Source organism: Echinops telfairi, unplaced genomic scaffold (assembly GCF_000313985.2).
Source record: "Echinops telfairi isolate 266 unplaced genomic scaffold, ASM31398v2 ScPeMD7_7427;HRSCAF=8465, whole genome shotgun sequence".
Classification (NCBI taxonomy): Eukaryota; Metazoa; Chordata; class Mammalia; order Afrosoricida; family Tenrecidae; genus Echinops; species Echinops telfairi.
In genome coordinates, this window is record NW_022111327.1 from 7,854,334 (window position 1) to 7,874,055 (window position 19,722).

At 39.5% G+C, this 19,722-nt stretch overlaps 1 protein-coding gene across 4 annotated transcripts in view; it reads right to left on the minus strand.

Annotated features, from left to right (window-relative positions):
• Nucleotides 1-19,722, minus strand: part of CHRDL1 (chordin like 1) — a 179,321-nt gene that overhangs the window by 112,218 nt on the left and 47,381 nt on the right. For all 4 annotated transcript variants that reach the window (XM_045298599.1, XM_030887899.2, XM_045298598.1 and 1 more), the window contains exon 4: nt 17,033-17,126. In XM_045298599.1, the coding sequence (XP_045154534.1) occupies nt 17,033-17,126 (94 nt within the window). The remainder of the gene's footprint in view (nt 1-17,032; nt 17,127-19,722) is intronic.

Here is a 19,722-nt window from a genome sequence, read left to right on the forward strand (position 1 = left end):
AGACAATAATTCAAAAAAGAAGGATGAGGAAAGAGAGAAGTAGAGATCAGACATGGGGTCAACAGAGTCCAATTGAATGAGAGATTGAACTGTGTAGGACAAAAACTCATGGGTTATGGCACTTGCATAAAATCCTCATTACAACAGTGTTTGGAGTGCTGAATCATTGAGAAAATGAATGAGAATAGTGCAATTGATATATACCCAAGGGTGATGACTGACAGCACTGCACTTCTTTGTTTAGATGGGAGTTTGCTTTACTGCTTGTACCATGCATGCTTTTCTGTGATTCTGCTTTTTGTTTTGATTTTGTTTGGGGGTGGGGTGGGGTATGTTCTGGTTGTTTGGTTGCTGATTGGTGCATGGCTGCTAATTAAGCAGTTAATAGTATAGGGTAGTGATTTTATCATATTATAACCGCCACAGTAAACCTAAGATGGACAAGCAGATGGAGTCTGGGCTCCTACTTAACTCTAACCTCAATTCAACACTTAGTTATGAGAAAATGGCCCTGCTCAATACTCACCTCTTGAAATGATCGCTGAAGATAAGGGTGCTACAGCAAAGTGTGTTGAAGAAAGTAGATGGTGGCCGGCTATAAATCAGAATAATATCTGGGGTCTTAAAGGTCTTGTCGTACTCAAACAAGAAGCCATCAAAGGGAGGAGTCAACTCAGTCCACATGGAAGAAGCACGCCAGCTTATGTGATCCAAAGAAGACAATTACAAAATTCGAATATGGCAAAAGGAAAAGTATCAGAGCTAAAATTAAGAGTACCCAATTTGTAGAGGGCAGTGGGAGCCCAAAACCCATCTGCAGAGTATCTGGGCAGACTGAGCCGCTGGCAGATCAGCTCTAGCCACAGGCAAGAGTCTCGAATACCCTTGCTTTCAGACAGAGACCACTGAAACCTTGAATATGCTGAAAGGAACTTGATAGTTGGCCTAATGACCTCCCTATAGACCCGAACAGAATTGGTTCTGTGTGCAAGTATCCCTTACTTGTTCCATGACAGAAATTTCTTCCCTGGCTTTTGGAATATTGATGAGGGTCTTTTCTTTCTTATTCATTATCTGTGTTTTGGTCTTTATATTATTATAATTTTATCCTTACTGCCTTATGTGAAATTTGGCTTTTATTGTTTCTGTTGGGTTTCCCAGTTTGTGACCCACAGGAGGTGTGGATGCATAGTGATAATAATGGATACAGGGGTTGATATGGGATGCAGGGGTGGGAGTGGGTGATAGGGATGGAAGGGGATTTCGGAAATGCGAAGTGGACGCGAGCAGGGATGGAGTACTAGAATTGACTGTGATTTCGCAACTTGTTTTAAAGGAGATTTACCACTGTTGGGGGGGTTGTTCTAAAATTGATATGGCAATGATTGTATAATTCTCCTTGATATGACTGAACTATTGAAGTGTATGCTATGTAAGTTATATGCCAATAAAACTGTTAATATAAACCACAACATCAGACAGCAGCAATCAGAAACAACCAAGAGAAATGCAGGCAGCCAATGCTCCAAGAGCTCAACTAAGCTGAGCAGAAAGAAGATGGGTTGGTTTTAAAAGTTGAGGAATGTTCCTCCATAAGTTAAGTATAGAATTACCATGTGACCCAGCAATTTCATTCCTAAGATATTCCAAAAAAAGTGATTCAGATATTTGTACAGCAATGTTCAATGCAGTATAATAGAAGCCAACAGGTGGAAGTATCCAAGTGTCCATCAAGAGAGAAACAGTTAAACAAAATGTGTTAAATACATAAAATTAAATATTGCTAAGGCATGGAGAGAAAGGAAGTTCCAATACATGATACAGCATGGTGGTCTTTTGAAAACAACCTGCTGAATAAAAAAAGTCAAACAGTGAAAAGCATCTTTTGCATGATTCCATGTATATGAAATGTCCAGAGTAGATAAATTCATGGAGCTCGAAAGCAGATTAGTGATTACCAGGGAGTAGGGATGAGGGAAGGGAGGGAATGACTATTTGGCAGGTGTTGAATTTCCAACAGAGGTAATAAAAATAGTTCTGGGATGAGATGGTAGAGTTGAAGCACACCATTGTGGATGTGCCTCTTGTTGTTAGCTGCCTCGAGTGAATTCCGACTCATGGAAACCCAATGTGTGCAGAGTCGAACTGCTTCATGAAGCTTTTAAGGCTGTGACCTTTCAGCAGTAGGTCACTGGACCTTACTTCCGAGGTACCTTTGTGTGAATTTCAAGCAATAACTTTTCAGTTAGAAATCCAGCACTATTTGCATCACCCAGGGGGACCTGGGAATATACTCGATGGTTCTAAATTGGGCATTTTCAAATGGTGAATTTTGTCATGTGTCTTTTACCACATACACACACACACAAACACATTTAAAAGCCCTCTAATTTTTACTAAAAAAGTAGTTAGAGGAGGAAATACAGTCATAGACATAAACCCCCTTTTGCATAAATACAAGGGGTAGAAGGAAAGCAGGGAGTGTGAAGATAGCTTAGCAATTGTTGTTAGGTGCCTTCCAGTTGGTTCGAGCTCAAAGCGACCCTATGCACACCAGAATGACAAGCTGACTGGTCCTGCTCCATCCTCACAATTACTCCTAGATTTCACTCCAATGTCGCAGCTACCTGCTCATTTCATCTCTTTTTCCCTGCCCGTCTACTTTAGCTAGCATGATGTCATTTTCCAGGAACTATTCCTTCCTGATAACACGTCCAAAGTGCAGAAGATGAAGACATGCCATCCTCCCTTCTAAGGATTGCTTGGCTATCCTTCTTCCAATCACAGATTTGTTTGTTCTTTTGCCAGTTCATGGCATATTTAATACTTTTCACCAACAATTCGAAGGCATCAATTCTTCTTCAGTCTTATTTAGTCATTATCCAGATTTCACGTGTATATGAGGGTCTTAAAAATAACCAGGGGTTGAGTCAGGAGCACCTAAATCTTCAAAGAGACATTTTTGTGCTTTCGTATTTTAAAGATATCTTTTGCAAAAAATAAAAAATGGTATTTAAATTCCATGTGTTGATTTGTAGGTTCAAATAAAATGAATTCTTTTTACAGCCTCAATTTTTTTCTTTATCGTGATGTGCTTATTATAAGATTCGGTTGTAAGGACTTCTGTTTTCTTTATGTTGAGGTATAGTCCTTATTGAAGACTGTAGTCTTTGATCTCCATCAGTAAGATGTCTATCAAATCCTCTTTGCTTTCAGCAAGCAAGGTTATGCTGTGTGTGTTCATGAGATATAGTCAATTAATTTGGCCCTTGTAGTCATAATCCATTTTGTGATGTATTATAAATTCTAACCTCTATGTCTGTGGTCATAATCTCATTTGGGAAGGAGGACTCTGTTGTGCTAATAGACAGGATTACATTGGGATGAATGTATTCTGAACCTCCACCTTACTAGAAAGTGTGAACCAAGTCCCTACCCTTTGTTACCTTTGTGGGTATGGTCCGCTGAAAGACAAAAAACACACCTCCCAATAAGAATGAGTCATCTCAGGAGAAGAAAGAATCCTAGGGCCATCAAAGGAAGAGCCATTAGTGGACCACTTGTGAAATCTCTATCTGAAATAGTGGAGGTATCAGAGGCTGAGGCAAGGAAACCATGAGACAGAGCAGAAGAGCAGCACTGAGATTATGAGACTCTGAGGCAGGCTTTCTGGCTAAAGAGGCCAAGGGACCATGTGGTAGGAAAAGTTTCCGCTGCTGATGACAAGCGGCATTGCTGTGAGCCAATGACTGTATCCTTACTATTTACTGATCCTGACTTGTGGTAATCTGTTAACTTCCCTAATAAAGCCCCATAATTTTGCATTTTGTCTGAGTTTTGTCTAGCTATTATAATAAATTATTGAACCTAGCAGAAAAGTAGATTGGTAAAAATTATTATTTAAAAAAAAGTAGATTGGTAAAGAATTACAGTCTCAGAAACTCACACATCTTTGCCAAAGTTCAAATTCCACATACTGACCTCATCATAGACATTCTGTTTTCTGCTATCGTATGGAGTTGTGATGTAACTTGTTCATATCAAATTGGTACATGTGGTTGTTACTATGAGGTTCCATTGAGTGGGTTGTGACCCATTCTGACCCTATGCAGAACAGAACAAAAGACGGCCCGATCCTGCTCCATCATCAACAATTGTTCCCATGCTTGAGTCTATTGATGCCCATATCTTTGGGGCCTTCCTCTTTTTCACTGCCTCTCTACTTTACCAAACATGATGTCCTTCTCTTGACATGTTTCTCTTGACATGTCCAGAGTACATAAAAGGAAGACTTTCCATCCTTGCCTATAAGGAGCACTCTAGAGGTACTTCTTCCAAGACAGATCGGTTTGTCCTTTTAACAGTCCATGATACTTTCAATATTCTTCTCCAGCACCACAATTTAAATGCGTTTATTCTATTTTGTCTTCTTTATTTAATGTCCAACTTTCACATACATATGAGGCAGCTGAAAATACCATGGCTTGGGTACAGAAAGGAAGATACTGGTATAAAATTGAAATTGCATTAATTGATATATAATATTTTTCCAGCAAATTAAAAATTTGCCTAACCAGTAATAGTAACTGAATACTAAACACTTAATACAAGTGAAATCAGCATGCCATTGATGAATACAGTACTGTATACTATTCTCCTCCCACTTGCTTTTCAGTTTGTCTTCATATTTCTGTGAAGCTATGTCACTGGTATTTCAAAACCAGCAGAGTCACCAGTGGTGGATAGCTTTCAACAGAACTTACAGACTAGGAAGAAGGGAGCACCAATCCTTCTCAAAATTAGCCACTGAAAAGCTTTTAAATAGAAGAACACTATCTTATACCATGCTGGAAGATAAAGCTACTCGGGTCGGAAGGCACTCAAAATGCATGTGGGGAAGGACTGCCTCCTCCATGTTCAGTAGATCTTAGGGTGTGGATTGAGTAAAGCTCTCAAGGCCTTCATTTGTTAATATAGCACTACAAAAATAGAAAGAGCCACTGAAAACATCCATTCATAATTAGAGTGTGGAATTATGATGTATGACTCCAAACTTGGAGGACAGCTACTTGGCAAATAACTGGAGGAGACCCATATTCGTGCCCATTCCAAAGAAGGGTGCATCAATAGAATACAAACAATATTATTGCCACACACTAGTAAACCTTTGCTGAAGCTAGTTCAAAAATGGTTGCAGCACATCAACAGGAAACTCCCATAAAGTCAAGTCAGATTGAGAAGAGAACAAGGAGTAAAGAATATCATTGCTGATGTCAGATGGATCTAGACTGAAAGCAGCAAACACCAGAATGTGTTTACTAGATTATACAAAGGCAATGACTTTGTAGAGAGCACCATTCATTCACTGCCATTGACTCGATTCTGACTCACAACGACCCTGTCAGTTTTGGAGACTGTAACTCTTTATGGGAGTAGGAAGTCTCCTCTTTCTCCTGATGTGGACTATAATAAATAGAAATTCCAGAACAAATATTCATGTTAATGTGGACCCTGAGACGAAGAGAAAGTTGTTCAAACAAAGCATGAAGATACCACATTGTTTTAAATCAGGAGAATGTGGGCTAGGGTTGTAACCTTTCACTATGCTTATTCAATGTGGATACTTCACAAATAATTCAAAGGTCTTCTAGACTATATAAAGAATGTAGCATCAGGATTGGAGGAAGGTGTATTAATATAAGTAACTTGATTTGCACATGACACACCTTGCTTGCCAAGAGAGTGCTTGAAGAACTTACTGGTGAAAATAAAACCTACAGCCTTCAGTATGGAATACACTTCAACATAAAGAAAACAAAAACCTTCACAATTGGACTAATAAGCATCATCACAGTAAAAGGAGAAAAGGTTGAAGTTATAGATGGTTTCATTTTATTTGTATCCACAATCAAAGCTGATGGAAACAACAGTCAAGAAATCAATGTATTGCATTGGGGAAACCCCTGCAAAAGAACTCTTTCACGTATTAAATAGCTAACTTGTCGTTTTGAGGAACAAGGTAGGCATGACACAAGATATGGCATTTTTTTCAGTCACCGCATATACATGTGAAAGCTAGACAAGGGATAAGAAAAACCAAAGAAGAATCTACACCTTTAAATTGTGATGTTGGTGAAGAACAAGAGAATGAACAGATCTGCCTTGGGGGAAGGACAGTCAGAATATTCCTTAGACGCCAGAATGGCAAGACTTTATCACACATACTTTGGACATGTTATCAAGAGGGACCAGCCCCAGAAAAGAATACCACGCTTGGTAATGTAGAGGGTCAGCGACAAAGAGGATGACCTTTAATGGTATTAATTGACACAGTGGCTGCAACACTAGGTTGAAACATAGTATGGATTGAGAGGATGGCACAGGACCGGACAGTATTTCATTCTGTTATACATAAGAGTGCTACAGGTCCGAATTGAATGGATGACACCGAACAAAAATAACAACAGCAGATTAAAGACAGCATGATGGGGGATGTCTCTCTTGGCAATCTACATTGTCACTGTCCCAATAAAAACCACCCCGAAGAACTAAATTTCTTTACACCTAACAGAAAGAGAACACTGTAGTCTTTGGAAACCAGATAAAATCAGAACTTTGGAAAAGTTAAGACTGTTCTTTGATGACCCGGTAATGCTGGAATGTCTCTAAAGGAATTCAAATTTTTATTAATACAATTTATAGCAAATTTTACTCAAATGACCACCAAGAAAACCTCTTAGATAATACAATGAGTTAGGCTCTTACTCCCTATAAAACCTTTTAAGTAAATAAAATTTTATATAAAGAATAAAATCCAGTAAGTCATATGAGGAAATCTTTAAGAATTTGTGGGAAAAGACTATTATCATCTTTTCATTTTATTTTTTCACAAAGCTTTTTAAAGCATCCTCATAGTTTTTCTCCTTCCTTTACCTTCTTTTACAGTTCCATAAAAGAGAAGATATGAGACTTCATTCCTACAAATATTTAATCATCAGTAGTATATAGAGTCCTGCTTAAGAGATGGGATGTGTTTTATGCCTTTTTTGCAGAACTGACTTCTCCATTAGGAATGTTCTGTCTTCCATTTATCGCCAGTTTCTTTGAGCTCAATTGAGTCTTATGTAATGTACCCAAGATTTGACCTCTCACATGAAGACTTGGGAAGCTGCTGTAATTTTTCCCCTTTAGTGCTTTATGGGAATTAGTATTGCTTTCACTCTGGTCATTCTGGGAAAACAAGCTACATACTCTGATGTTCGTGGTGCAGTAGGAGTTGCAGGCGAGAGCCTCAAACTCAGGTAGGCGTCCTGGAAGTTTCAGAAGAAGGAGGACCTTGAGAAAGACAAAAGCCACTTGGGAGAGTTGGTGCTTCCTCCAGTGGAAGAGGAACTTGGGACATGGCAAGCATCTCATTGACTCCATCACCACCTAGAATCTAGGTCCTCGATGAACTCCTACCTAAGCCAATGTTACTGTAAGAAAGTAGATAAAATCACGACCTTGGGTTGCTGTCCTGTGTTCTCTTTTCCATGTAGAGCAACTTTATAATCTTGGCTTTAAATATTCTATTTTCCAGTGACTATGTATCCTGTTTCATCACAGTGCCTTTGTTGGCTTAAAATAGAACATCAGATCCTTTTTATTTGAACAAATACTTGTATAGCCCTGAAGGCATGAATTTACTCATACCTAATATTCACTGGGGTGAAAGGCATACAAAGGAGTCATTGCATCCATTGCCCCACCTCAAAGCAGGATTGTGGAAACCCTGTCTCAGATGGGTAAGTGCATTCTTATTTCCAGATATATCCAGTAAGAAGACTAAAATTCACCTTTGTCATTTATTTTAGGATTTAACAGCTACTATATCCCAAAGTTCTACTTTATATCAAAAGTCATTCTTCTCTAGTTTTGTCCTCAACAGAATGAAAGAAAACTCGGTTGCAATTTTGCTTTAGCGTGACTAAGGGAACGCATGAGAAATCACCCAGTTTCAAACAAGGAAATGGATAGATAAACTGTAAAAACTACAAAATGTTTTAAAACTGTAAAACCAGGAACCCCACAATGGCACACATGGTTAAAAACTTGACTACTTGCTGAAAGGCTGGCGGTTTGAATCCACCCTGAGGAGCTTCAGGGACAAGTCTGGCTTGGCTTGTGACTTGAAAAACTGTAAAATCATGCTCAGAAACAAAATGAAACCCTTAGTGGAGTAAAAAATAGAAGGAAAGTGCAGCAATAAATGCAGGATAGATACTCAGGTCCACTGGCAGCTGGAATCATAATTGACAGAGGTAGACACAGACAATCCAAGCACAAGAGAAATAGATGAGATATCAATATATGACTTAGGGCAGAAAGCGTGAAGCAGCACCCCACAAGAAAGGGCTCATAGAAGGTAAAACTCAGTAGATACGAGGCTCTCAAAATAAAAATTTCAGAAAGCCTAAGAAAATACAGAACTAAGAAAGTCTATCAAATGCCCAACCAAATTCTGAATCAAGACACGAAAAAATATATAAATATTTAATTAATCTGAAAAGAACTATCAATAAGCATTTAAGTACTTGAAAGAAACGAGGAAGTTGGGGGGGGCCTGGCTTGGTGGGGGTCCAATAGAAGGGGACCTAGGATAATCATATATATAGTACCTCAATACCTACCTTGCAGTGGCATGGCAGGTTCGGATCCGTTGCGCAGGGATCTGCACTTGGAAGAACTGATCCAGGAAGGACCCTGCCTGGCATCAACCCCATCAAGCCCAATTGAATAAGATATTGAACTGTGTAGGACAAAAACTCAGGGTTTGGGCTCAAGGGGGAACTGTACTCGCATACACGCCTCATACCCACAGTATCTGTCAGTGCTGGATCACTGGGGAAACTGATGATAATAATAGTGCAATCAACTTATACCCCCAGGAGGTGATTGACAATGCTATACTTCTTTGTTTATATGGATTTGTGCTTTACTGCTTGTAGCTTGCTTTCCCCCCACTTTCTTTATTTTTGTGTGTGTGTGTTTGTGTGTGTGTGTGTGTGTGTTCTGTTTGTTTGGCTGCTGGTTGGCTTGTGGCTTCTATTGAGGCAGTTGGTTTTATAAGGTTCTGATTTTGTCATATTACAGCCACCAAAGTAAACCTGAGATGTGCAAACAGACAAGCAGATGGAGTCTGGGCTCCTACTTAACTCAAGCCCCAATCCAAGAACACTTACTTTTGATAACATGGTACTGCTCGATACCGTTGTGAAAGGATCACTGAAGATAAGGGTGCTACAGCAAAGTGTGGTGAAGAAACTAGATGGTGCCTGGCTATCAATCAGAATAATGTCTAGGGTCTTAAAGACTTGTATTCAAGCAAGAAATCATTTTTCTAATCATTTTATTAGGGGCTCATACAACTGTTATCACAATCCATACATACATCAATTGTGTAAAGCGCATTTGTACATTCATTGCCCTCATCATTCTCAAAACATTTCCTCTCCACTTAAGCCCCTAGGCATTAGGTCCTCATTTTTCCCCTCCCTCCCCGCTCCCCCTTCCCTCATGAGCCCTTGATAATTTATAAATTATTATTTTGTCATATCTTGCCCTGTCCGACATAAGAAATCATTTAAGCAATGCGTCAACTCAGTCCACGTGGAAGAAGCACACCAGCTTGTGTGATTCAGAGATGACAATTACAAAATTTGAATACAGTGAAGAGAAAAGTATCAGAGCTGAAATTAGGAACACCCAATTTGTAGAAGGCTATGGAGGACAGTGGAAGCACAAAAGCCATCTGCAAAGTGTCTAGTCAGACTGAGCCACTGGTAGATCTGCTCTAGCTATGGGAAAGTGTCTCGAACAGTCTTATTATTAGGCAGAGATCATTGTAATCTGGATTATGCTGGATCGAACACAATACTTAGCCAGTTGATCTCCTTATAGACTTGACCTGAATTTGTTCTGGGTAAAAGTATCTCTTACTTGCTCCATGACAGAAAGGTCGGTCTTCCCTGTCTTTATGGATGTTGATGAGGGTCTTTGCCTTCTTCCTCATTATTTGCATTTTTTCTTTATACTATTATTATTTTATCCATACAGCTTTATTTCAAATTTGTTTTTTATTGTTCCTGTTGGGTTTCCCAGTTGTGAAGCACAGGGGGAGTGGATATATAATGATAATAACTGATACAAGAGTTTACAGAGGATGCAGGGGTGGGGGTGAGTGATAGGGAGGGAAGGGGATTTGGGGAGTAAATAATGAAGACAGGAGCGGGGAAGGAGCACTAGAACTGATTGTGACTGCACAACTCACTTTAAAGGTGATTTAACCATGGAAGCGGTGGGGGGTGGGGGGCGGCGTTTCTAAAATTGATGTGGTAATGATTCCACAATTCTCCTTGATGTGATTGAACGATTGAACTATTGAATTTTATGATATGTAAATTACATGCCAATACAACTTTTGAGGGGAAAAACACTACAGACAAGAAAATAGTTTACCAGCTCAATTTCCCTCACTTCTGTGGTTAAAAAAAAAAAAAAAAGATAGATCTTGACGCACAACAGAAAATAATAAGTTTAACTAGATGGTAAGTCAGAAAAAAGGAAAAGAGACAAAGAAGAAAACAGAGTCCCAAGAGAGAAGAACAGAAATTTATGAGACAGTAACATGTAGATGTTAAAAGAATCCATTAAAGAAAACTTGAGGGAGACCATATTCATTGAAATTGCATCAAAATCCAACAGACGACTTAAAAGGTAAGCAAAAAGAAGCTAGAGAAATAATTCATGAATTGGATGGCATAAGTGAAAGAATATATAATTATGGAGATTATGCAAAAATAAAAAAATAAAGGCGACATTCAATGAGATGTAGTAACATACCTAAACTAGAGAATGAGAAAAAGGTAGAATGGGACAGGTGATCTTCACAAAATCAAGATTATAAATTGAGGCAAGATTTGAGTCCTTGGGTAGAAAATATTATGCCCTGAGCAGGTTAAATAAAAATAAATTACACCAATAGAATTACTATTTAAACCAGCAATCTGAATCCTTCATACCTGCCTGAACAAAGTGAAGGCAGGAACACCAGGAGAAACCTGTACACCACCGTTCATTGCGGCACTTTTACAAGCACTAAAGGGTGAAAACAACTGAAAGGTCCACCAGTACGTGAAAGCATGTGCAAAATGTGGTATACACATACAGTGGAACATGGCATTGATGTACAGAGAAACAATTCTGATGCATGCGACAACATGGGTAATCTTGAAAATAAGTTGAGTGAAATGGAAGGATAAAGTATACAGAAAACTAAAAGGTTAATGAAGGGGATAAAGAAATTTTGTTTGAGGGGCATTTCTTGTGTTGATGGTGGTAGAAATGTTTTGGATGAATAGAGTGATAAAAGTGGTACAACATGAAAATGTATTCGATGTCATTGACTTCAAAATGTGGTAGTTGTTTTGTTGCTGGATATTTTGGTGTATACCTTTTCACCACAATAAGAAAAAGAAAGAAAAAGAAAAGAAATTGTACATCTCATTATGAAACTAAAGCCCACCAAAGAAAAAAAATCTTAAAAGCCAGAATAGAAAACATCACATACTCAAGAACTATAGCTAAACAACAGATTTCTTATCAGTAAGCCATGAAGTAATATCTTTAAAATGCTGAGACATTGATGCTTCTGAGCTAGATGGCCACTTGTTTATCTTCAAGCCTTTAAGACCCCAGATGCTATATCATTTGATAGCCAGGCACCATTAGCTCTCTTCACCACATTTGCTTATGCACACGTTTGTCTTCAGTGATTGTGTCAATAAAGTGGGCACCCACTGATATGATTTTCAGTTCTTTGATGTCTGATAAACTGATCCCTTCTACACCTCATGGTCCAACAGGCTGGTGTGCTTCTTCCATGTGGGCTTTGATGCTTCTCAGCTAGATGTCCACTCATTTGTCTTCAAGCCTTTAAGACCCCAGACATTATATCTTTTGGTAGCCAGGCACCATCAGCTTTCTTCGCCACCTTTGCTTATGTTCACATCTTTCTTCAGAAATAGTGTCAGGAAGGTGTGCATCCTGGAATGCCAATTTAATAGAACAATGTGTTCTTGCAATGGGTAAGTGCTTGAGTGGAAGCCCAATATCCATCTGCTGCCTTAATACTAAAGCTATAAATATATGCACGCAGATCTGTTTCCCCACACTCTTATATAAATATATTTACACATGTACATTCCAGTTTTAAACCTCTATAAATAGCCTTTGTCACCTAGTTCTTCCCTCTATTTCCTTTTATTTCCTCTTGTCCCACTATCATGTTCAGCCTTCATTTGGGTTTCAATGACCTTTCTTGGTTACATTGCCATTGCTGTATCCCTACCAGGAATCAAAACCCCCATGGAAGTAGCACACCAGCCTGTCTGACCACAAGGTGCAGAAGGGACCAGTTATCAGACAGCAAAGAACTAAAAATCAGATCAGTGGGTGCCCACCTTCTGGATACGATCACTTAAGACAAACGTGTGCATAAGCAAAGGTGGTGAAGAAAGCTGATGGTGACCGGCTATCAAAAGATATAGCATCTAGGGTCTTAAAGGCTTGAAGATAAACAAGCGGCCAACTAGCTCAGAAACAACAAAGCCCACATGGAAGATGCACAACAGCATGCGTGACCACGAGCTGTCGAAGGGATCAGGTATCAAGCATCAAAGAACAAAAAATATCATTGTAAAGGTGGGTGAGTGCAGAGTGGAGACTCAAAGCCCAGTGGTAGGCAACTGGACACCCCATCGCTGAAGGGTTGAGGGGAAGAGATGAGCCAATCAGGGTGCAGGGTAGCAACGATGAAACATATAACTTTCCTCCAGTTCTTAAATGCTTCCTACCTCCCACTATCATGATCCCAATTCTACCTTACTAATCTGGGTAGACCAGAGGATGTACATTGATACAGATAGCAAATGGAAACACAGGGAATCCAGGACAGATGACTCCTTCAGGACCAGTGGTGAAAGGGGTGAAGCCTGGAGGCTGAAGGGAATGTGGGGTGAAAGGGGGAACCGATTACAAGAATCTAGGTATTGCCTCCTCCCTGGGGGAGGGACAGCAGAGAAGAGGGCAGGGGAGACGTTGGACAGTGTAACTTATGACAAAACTATAATAAGTTGTGAATTATGAAAAGTTCATGAGGGAGGGGGAAAATGAGCAACTGATATTAAGGGCTGAGGTGGAGGGCAAATGTTTTGTGATTGATGAGGGCAGCAAATGTACATATGTGCTTGACACAATGGATGGATGTATGGATTGTGATGAGAATTGTACGAGCCCCCAATAAAATAATTTTTTAAATGCTGAGGCAAAATAAACGTAGACCTGAAATTTCACACTTAACCAAACTATCATTAAAATATGAGGGTAGATAGAGAGATTTTTGGATTTCAGGAAACTTTATTACCATTTCCCACAGAAAGAGGCATCCAAATTTATAGTTAAAAGGAAGGAACCAGAACTCACAAAGAAGTGAGCTAGAAAAGAAGAAAAGAAAATTACCAGCTGAACTTTTTAAGTCGTAAAGACACCAGGGCTTATTTTTTTCCAATCTTTTTTTTGGGGGGGATTTAGGATCTCAATTTATGATCTCTATTCTTGTAACATTTTTTTCTCTCAAATAAATATACTTTTCATTTCCCCCCATACTTGCTTCCTGTGAGGTAGTTATGGTGGTTGATAGCTGTACTTCACCCTAAGTTTTAGTTTACACATGTTCCTATGACATTAAATCACTTTTAAGGAATTCTGGGAAAGAAAGCCTGTATAATATTTTTTGATAGGGTACCAGGAAGATCAAAGACTTTTTAAAAAATAAAAGGCTATCTGGAATAACCTCTTTATCAGAAATTTATTTTTATTTACCAGGGCCCTTCGCATACCACACTATTATAATCCACTTTCTATAAAATAAGAAACAAGCACACACAAAGTCGTAAAACTAAATCAAGTATTCATTCCAAAACCTAACTCCCAGGGTGTCTGTGTGCCCAGTCAAGCTCTATAAGCATATACTGTAATTGCCAATACTCAGAATGATAAACTTGTGGTATGACGTGTTCTTTTGCCATCTGGAAAAGAGATTTCTATAAAGAGGTTAAAAAAGTTCTTGGGAAATTGAATTAAATGATAATGAAAATTTCTGGGAAGTTTTAGAAATTCCATAGTATGTTCATTGAAATGTATTTACTGATGCAGGAATATGTATTGAACTATTATTAAGGTGGTGACCAAAAAAGATTTGGACAAGCAGCTATCTAAGTGAGGCATCAAGTAAGTCCACATGGAAGAAACACACCAACCTGTGTGATCCAAGGATTATAAATAATAAAATCCAAATCTGAAGGAAGGAAGGGTATCTGAGCTTAAATTGTGAGCACCCAGTTTACAGAAGGCTATGGAAGACACATGCTCAGTAAAGTGGAGGGTCAGTGAAAAGGAGGAAGCCCTCAATGAGATGAATTGACACAGTGGTTGTAACAATGGGCATGAGCTTAGAAACAATTGTGAGGGTGGCACAGGACCAGGTGTTGTTTCCTTCTGTTGTGCATAGGGTCATTGTGGGGCAGAACTGACTCGGTGGTACCGAAAAATAACAACATGGATGATAGTGGCAGCCCAAAATCCATTTGCAGGTTCCTGCCATGGGTAAAGCCTCCAGTGAATTGCTTCTGACGATAGTCGAGGAATGTGAATAGCTTCTGTTGTCACACAGCACTGTAAACTTGATTATGGTAGATACAGTTAGGTAAAATGTAATACCTTATTATTTGCTCTCTCTTTTGACCCTTTTACTGTTTGTGGTAGTTACATAATCTGTTGTCAATTTGAAATTATTAAGAGTGAAGGGGTGAAGTTTAGCCTGTCAATCAGGTCGCAGCTTGATGACCTCATTTGGAAGAGCTCAGGAGATAAATAGCTCCCTGGAAGTAGGACACACACACACTCCCTACGAGACATTACTGCTGACAAGACACATGGAGCTATGCTAGAGCCCTGGAGTTGGAAGAGCCATAGACCCCTGCCAGCGTTGAGATGCTTCCACTGTCACTGAATCCACAAGACTTTCCACCCACAGGCCAGTGATCTTCAAGCATGCAGTGTCATTACATGTGCTGCATGAGTCTGAAAATGAATGTATAGATTGGCATCGGACATAGAGGTTAATATCGGACTTATGGACTTGATCTGGACTGGGCTGGGATGCTTTCTTAATGTACAATTGCTCTTTGAGATAAAGTTCTCTCACAAACTTCTGCGTCTCCCTGGATTTGCTCCTCTAGTCTACCCTAACACACGGTTGTTTCATATTTTTAAAAAGGAAGAAGAGGAAAGACACATGGATTAAACCTCCAGTGAATCTCTCCTCGGACCAGAGACCAGGGATGCGAACAGCCTAAGTATCATGTAGTGTGCAATGGAAAGTAGATTATTGAAGAATCGATTAGGTTAAAATCTAACACCTTTTCATTTGCTCTCCCTTTTGACTCATGTTAAATTTGGTCTACCTTTTAACATATTCTGCTTTCCTTTTGATTGAAGTTTTTCTCTGGTTTACTCTGTTATCGTTGTTGCTGTTTGTTTGGTTTCTTTGCTGGTTTTGGTATGTTTTCCAGTATATGAATTCTAGGATAGGTAAATCTATAGGCAGTAACTGGATTAATGGCTTATTGAGGGTCTCAGAGGGGAGGTTGGAGGGAAATGAGGAGTTAATAACAATGAGTACAAGAAAGAAGAAAATGTTCTAGAACTGACTGCAGTGATGACTGTACAACTCTTTTTAATATGACCGAACTATTGAAGGGTATGATATGTGAATTTTATGCCAATAAAACTATTATAAAGAAAAAGAAAAACCAGCCAAAAAATAATTGGAGGTTTCATCTTAAATGAAAATTCCATTCATGAAATATTTCAGTTAATTGAGTTTTCATGGAACTTTATTCCTAGCTTCATTCCTACCATTGTTTCCCTAGCACTTTTGGTTCATCTCTTCTAAAAGCACCATCTGTGTCTTAGACTAGTAATTCCTCACCATTTTGAAGTTAGACACACCCCTTTAGGAATACCAAGAAAGTGATGGATATTTTATAGAAATTTGTATGTATACATATTTACACCCAAACCTGTGAACACTTTTAAGAAACTCGTCGCCACCACCGCCACCCCTGACTATCGTCCACCAGTGCACCCAAATCAAGAACTGCCATCCTAGAGTGACGAGATTACATCACTTCCACTCTCTACTACTCAAGATTGTCACTTAGCTTTTCTTCAGACTGCTACTAGGCCCACAGGCATCCCTCAAGTTGTTCTCTGCATACACACCTTGCAGTCATATCCCAGTCAGATGTGAACAAAGTCTCATTGAGGGAGCCCCAGCCTCAGACAAACACCCCAGCCACAAATCTTGAAAGTAGACGTCGTAACAACCTTGTGAAAAAGTCTCTGTCTGGCTCCCCCTTATAGTTGCTCTTAACAATGTGTACATAATAACTGTACAGTCTCGAGGAGGTGGCTATGCAGCAGGCAGGCAGCTTTATACTGTCATAAACCTTATTGGTTCAATTCCTTTGAATCATAAATGGCCCCTCATCATTTAGAAGCCATGCTGGGATATAATTCAAGCATTCATTGGACAGAGCACACACTGCCATGCTACAGCTTCCCTGATGCCCACGGTAGGAAGAGGCTGTTTATGGCAGAAAATCTTTGAGCCACAATTCCCTTCCCCCAATTGACAGTCACCTTCAAATGATTAAAAGCCCAATGAAAATCTGTTACTGGGTACCAAATAACTTATTAGAGCCTCAAATATGCCCCTTCTGGGCTATAAACAGTACCTAGGGGCCAGTTTGGGCTGCCTAAAAGTGTCCTATTGTTATTTCTGTCTGGAAGTTTCCCTTCTGGGGAACTGGGGAGATGAAGTGGGTGAAGGAGAACCACAGCTGGCAAAGAAAGAGGCAAGTTGATGTACCTGTGCAGCGAGGGCAGCACACATGCGGAATATGCACAGGAGACAGGCAATGGAGGGTTGGACATCGGATTCGGCTGCAAAGCACATTCCCGTTCTGAAGGGGGAAAAAAACAAGGCAAACAGAAAAAAAAATAAATATATTTCAAAGGTCACGCTGATCATGCCAGCTTTGGTAACAGTCGTGCAGGGAGAGACTCAATCAGACAGTGAATAAGACGCTCCCAAGAAGCTGAATGAAATCAGCATTTTATTTCTTTTTCTCATCACTAGTACCTCTACTGGGCTGGATGATAGCTTATTAGCCTCTTTTGCTAATGCTGAGATCTCTACCGCTCCAGGTTTCAGAACGTCCCAATAACTGTGGGTGGTTTACACAGACCTGGCTCTGATGAATTTCCATCAGTCCCTGTTTTTCAACTCAAGTCATTTCCAAGAATCTAGTCTGATTGCATAATGACTTTTCCAGTGCCATGGAAGAGAAGGGCAAAGAGGTATACCCTAATACCCAGAAATGAGAGTGTATACAAGTAAGTCTTGGTCCATTATGCTGGGTGACTCTTCTCCTCATTTCCCTTTTAGTCCAAGTTTTTTTCTGAGAACAAACTTAAATTTGGAATTGACTGGGTAGCTAGCATGCCTGAGTGGAGTGACTGTATCCCTGCCTGATTTGCAACCACAAGATCCCAAGTTTAACAGCTCAGAACAATTGCTGGAACAAAAGACACATTTGAAAATCAATTTTTTTCATATATATTTTCCATCCATAATGGCTACCTGTGATTTGTCATGCTGTTGTGGAAGAAAGTAGTGAAGAGGCCAAAGAAACAGAATGTGTGGAGTACTTGAACTATTGGCATGTGGATCATATTAACGTTTTCACTTTCCTGCCGACGACAAAGCCTTGATCCCTAAAGGTTAACTGTCCATCTCCAATGTGCTGGTTCAAGAATCTGAAACCATCATGTCCAACAGTGTGGCCAGATACCCCACTTAATATATACCCTAGCCATTTAAAGAGGCAGACTTCTTTGACCCACATCTGAATCACCTTCCTACCAACCTTTTGCTTTTTAATGTACTTTCCAGAATCGATTTATGAAGTGATGCATCTAGAAACACCCCCAAATCCTTAGATATCACATTCCTCAGAATTGAGGAGGGATCATCTTGAGGTGTGATCACTGAAGCACACCAGAAACCACACCCTTCCTGATGATATCCAACCTGAACCGTCTTCAATGCTTCCGTGCTGAAGTCTATTCAATAACAATAACCATCATGATGATGACAGAGGTGACAATAGCAGTAATCGGCATTTCTTGAAGGTTTACCATGAGCCAAGCACTGTTTTTATGATTTTAAATGGATTTGTGAGTTTAATCTTTACCATAACTCTATGAAATAGTAATATTGTTAATTTTTGCCACGAGGAAGCTAAAGGCGCTCAGAGAGGTGGTCTAACTCATCCAGCAGAACAAGGCTCATATGTGGTAGAGCTGGAACTGGAAATTGGGCCTGGATTAACTCTAGAGCCCCACAGACTCTCACCATGTACTGAGTGGGAAAGGTTAGGTCCCCACATGCTCAAACTTCTGACAGCTTCACTTTCGTGTGAAAATTGAAAAAAGGATCAGGATTGCAAATGATTGCTCTGGCCCTACTTGTGCACTAGGGAAAGGTTGCAGCTCTTCAACGGGGTCTCACTGAAAGTTCCGTCTTGAAAATATTCTCGATATGTTCAAAGGTTCCACCTCTAAAGGCCTTGTATATTTTACTTATCTAGGGCTGCACTAATCAAAACATCACATGTGGGTGACTGTAATGAACAGAAATATATTTTTTGAAAATTTAGGAAAGTGGACATCCAAATTCAGTGTGCCAGTTCCAAGGGAAGGCTTTCTCTCTGTCAAATTGGGGAGAAAGATCCTTGTCAATTCTTCAATTCCCTACCAATTTTTCAGTGATGTGGCATCTATCTTCCTCTATCTAGACTTGCTTACTTCAGTGCCTAATCTGCTCTGTTTATATCTTAAAAGATATTCGTTTAAGACACAATTTACATAAACCTTATTCCCAAATGGGATTACATCCATAGATAGCAAGGTTTGCAACAATATTTGGGGGGATATAATTCAATTCATAATTGCCCCCCTTCAGTACTTCTCATCCAGAGAGATCTTGGCTCCTCCTTTGGTCATGTCTAAGTCATTCTGGGTTGGCACAACTTGGGAGAGGCAATGATACTGATCAGAGACAAAGAATACTATTAAACATCCAATAAGATATGAGACAGCCCCCCACCATAAGGAATTATCCAGCCCAAAATGTCAGTAGTATAGTGGCTTAGAAATCCTTGCCTAGTATACCATGGCAAAGGCTTATCCAGAACAATGAACCACAACTGTGATTTGGGGTCAAGACTATGAAAGAAGATGAAATTATCAACTTTGTCTGTTGGACATGAGCCATGGCCAATTGTTATTGGTTGAGTCAACAAAAAATACATTCTCCTCATGAACCCACTTAGACTCCTTAATCTCCTCTCTAGAGACCAGCTTTAAATATAGCTAACAAAAACTCCTTTTTTAAAAAAAATCATTTTATTAGGGGCTCATACAACTCTCATCACAATCCATACACACATCAAATGTGTAAAGCGCATTTGTACATTCATTGCCCTCATCATTCTC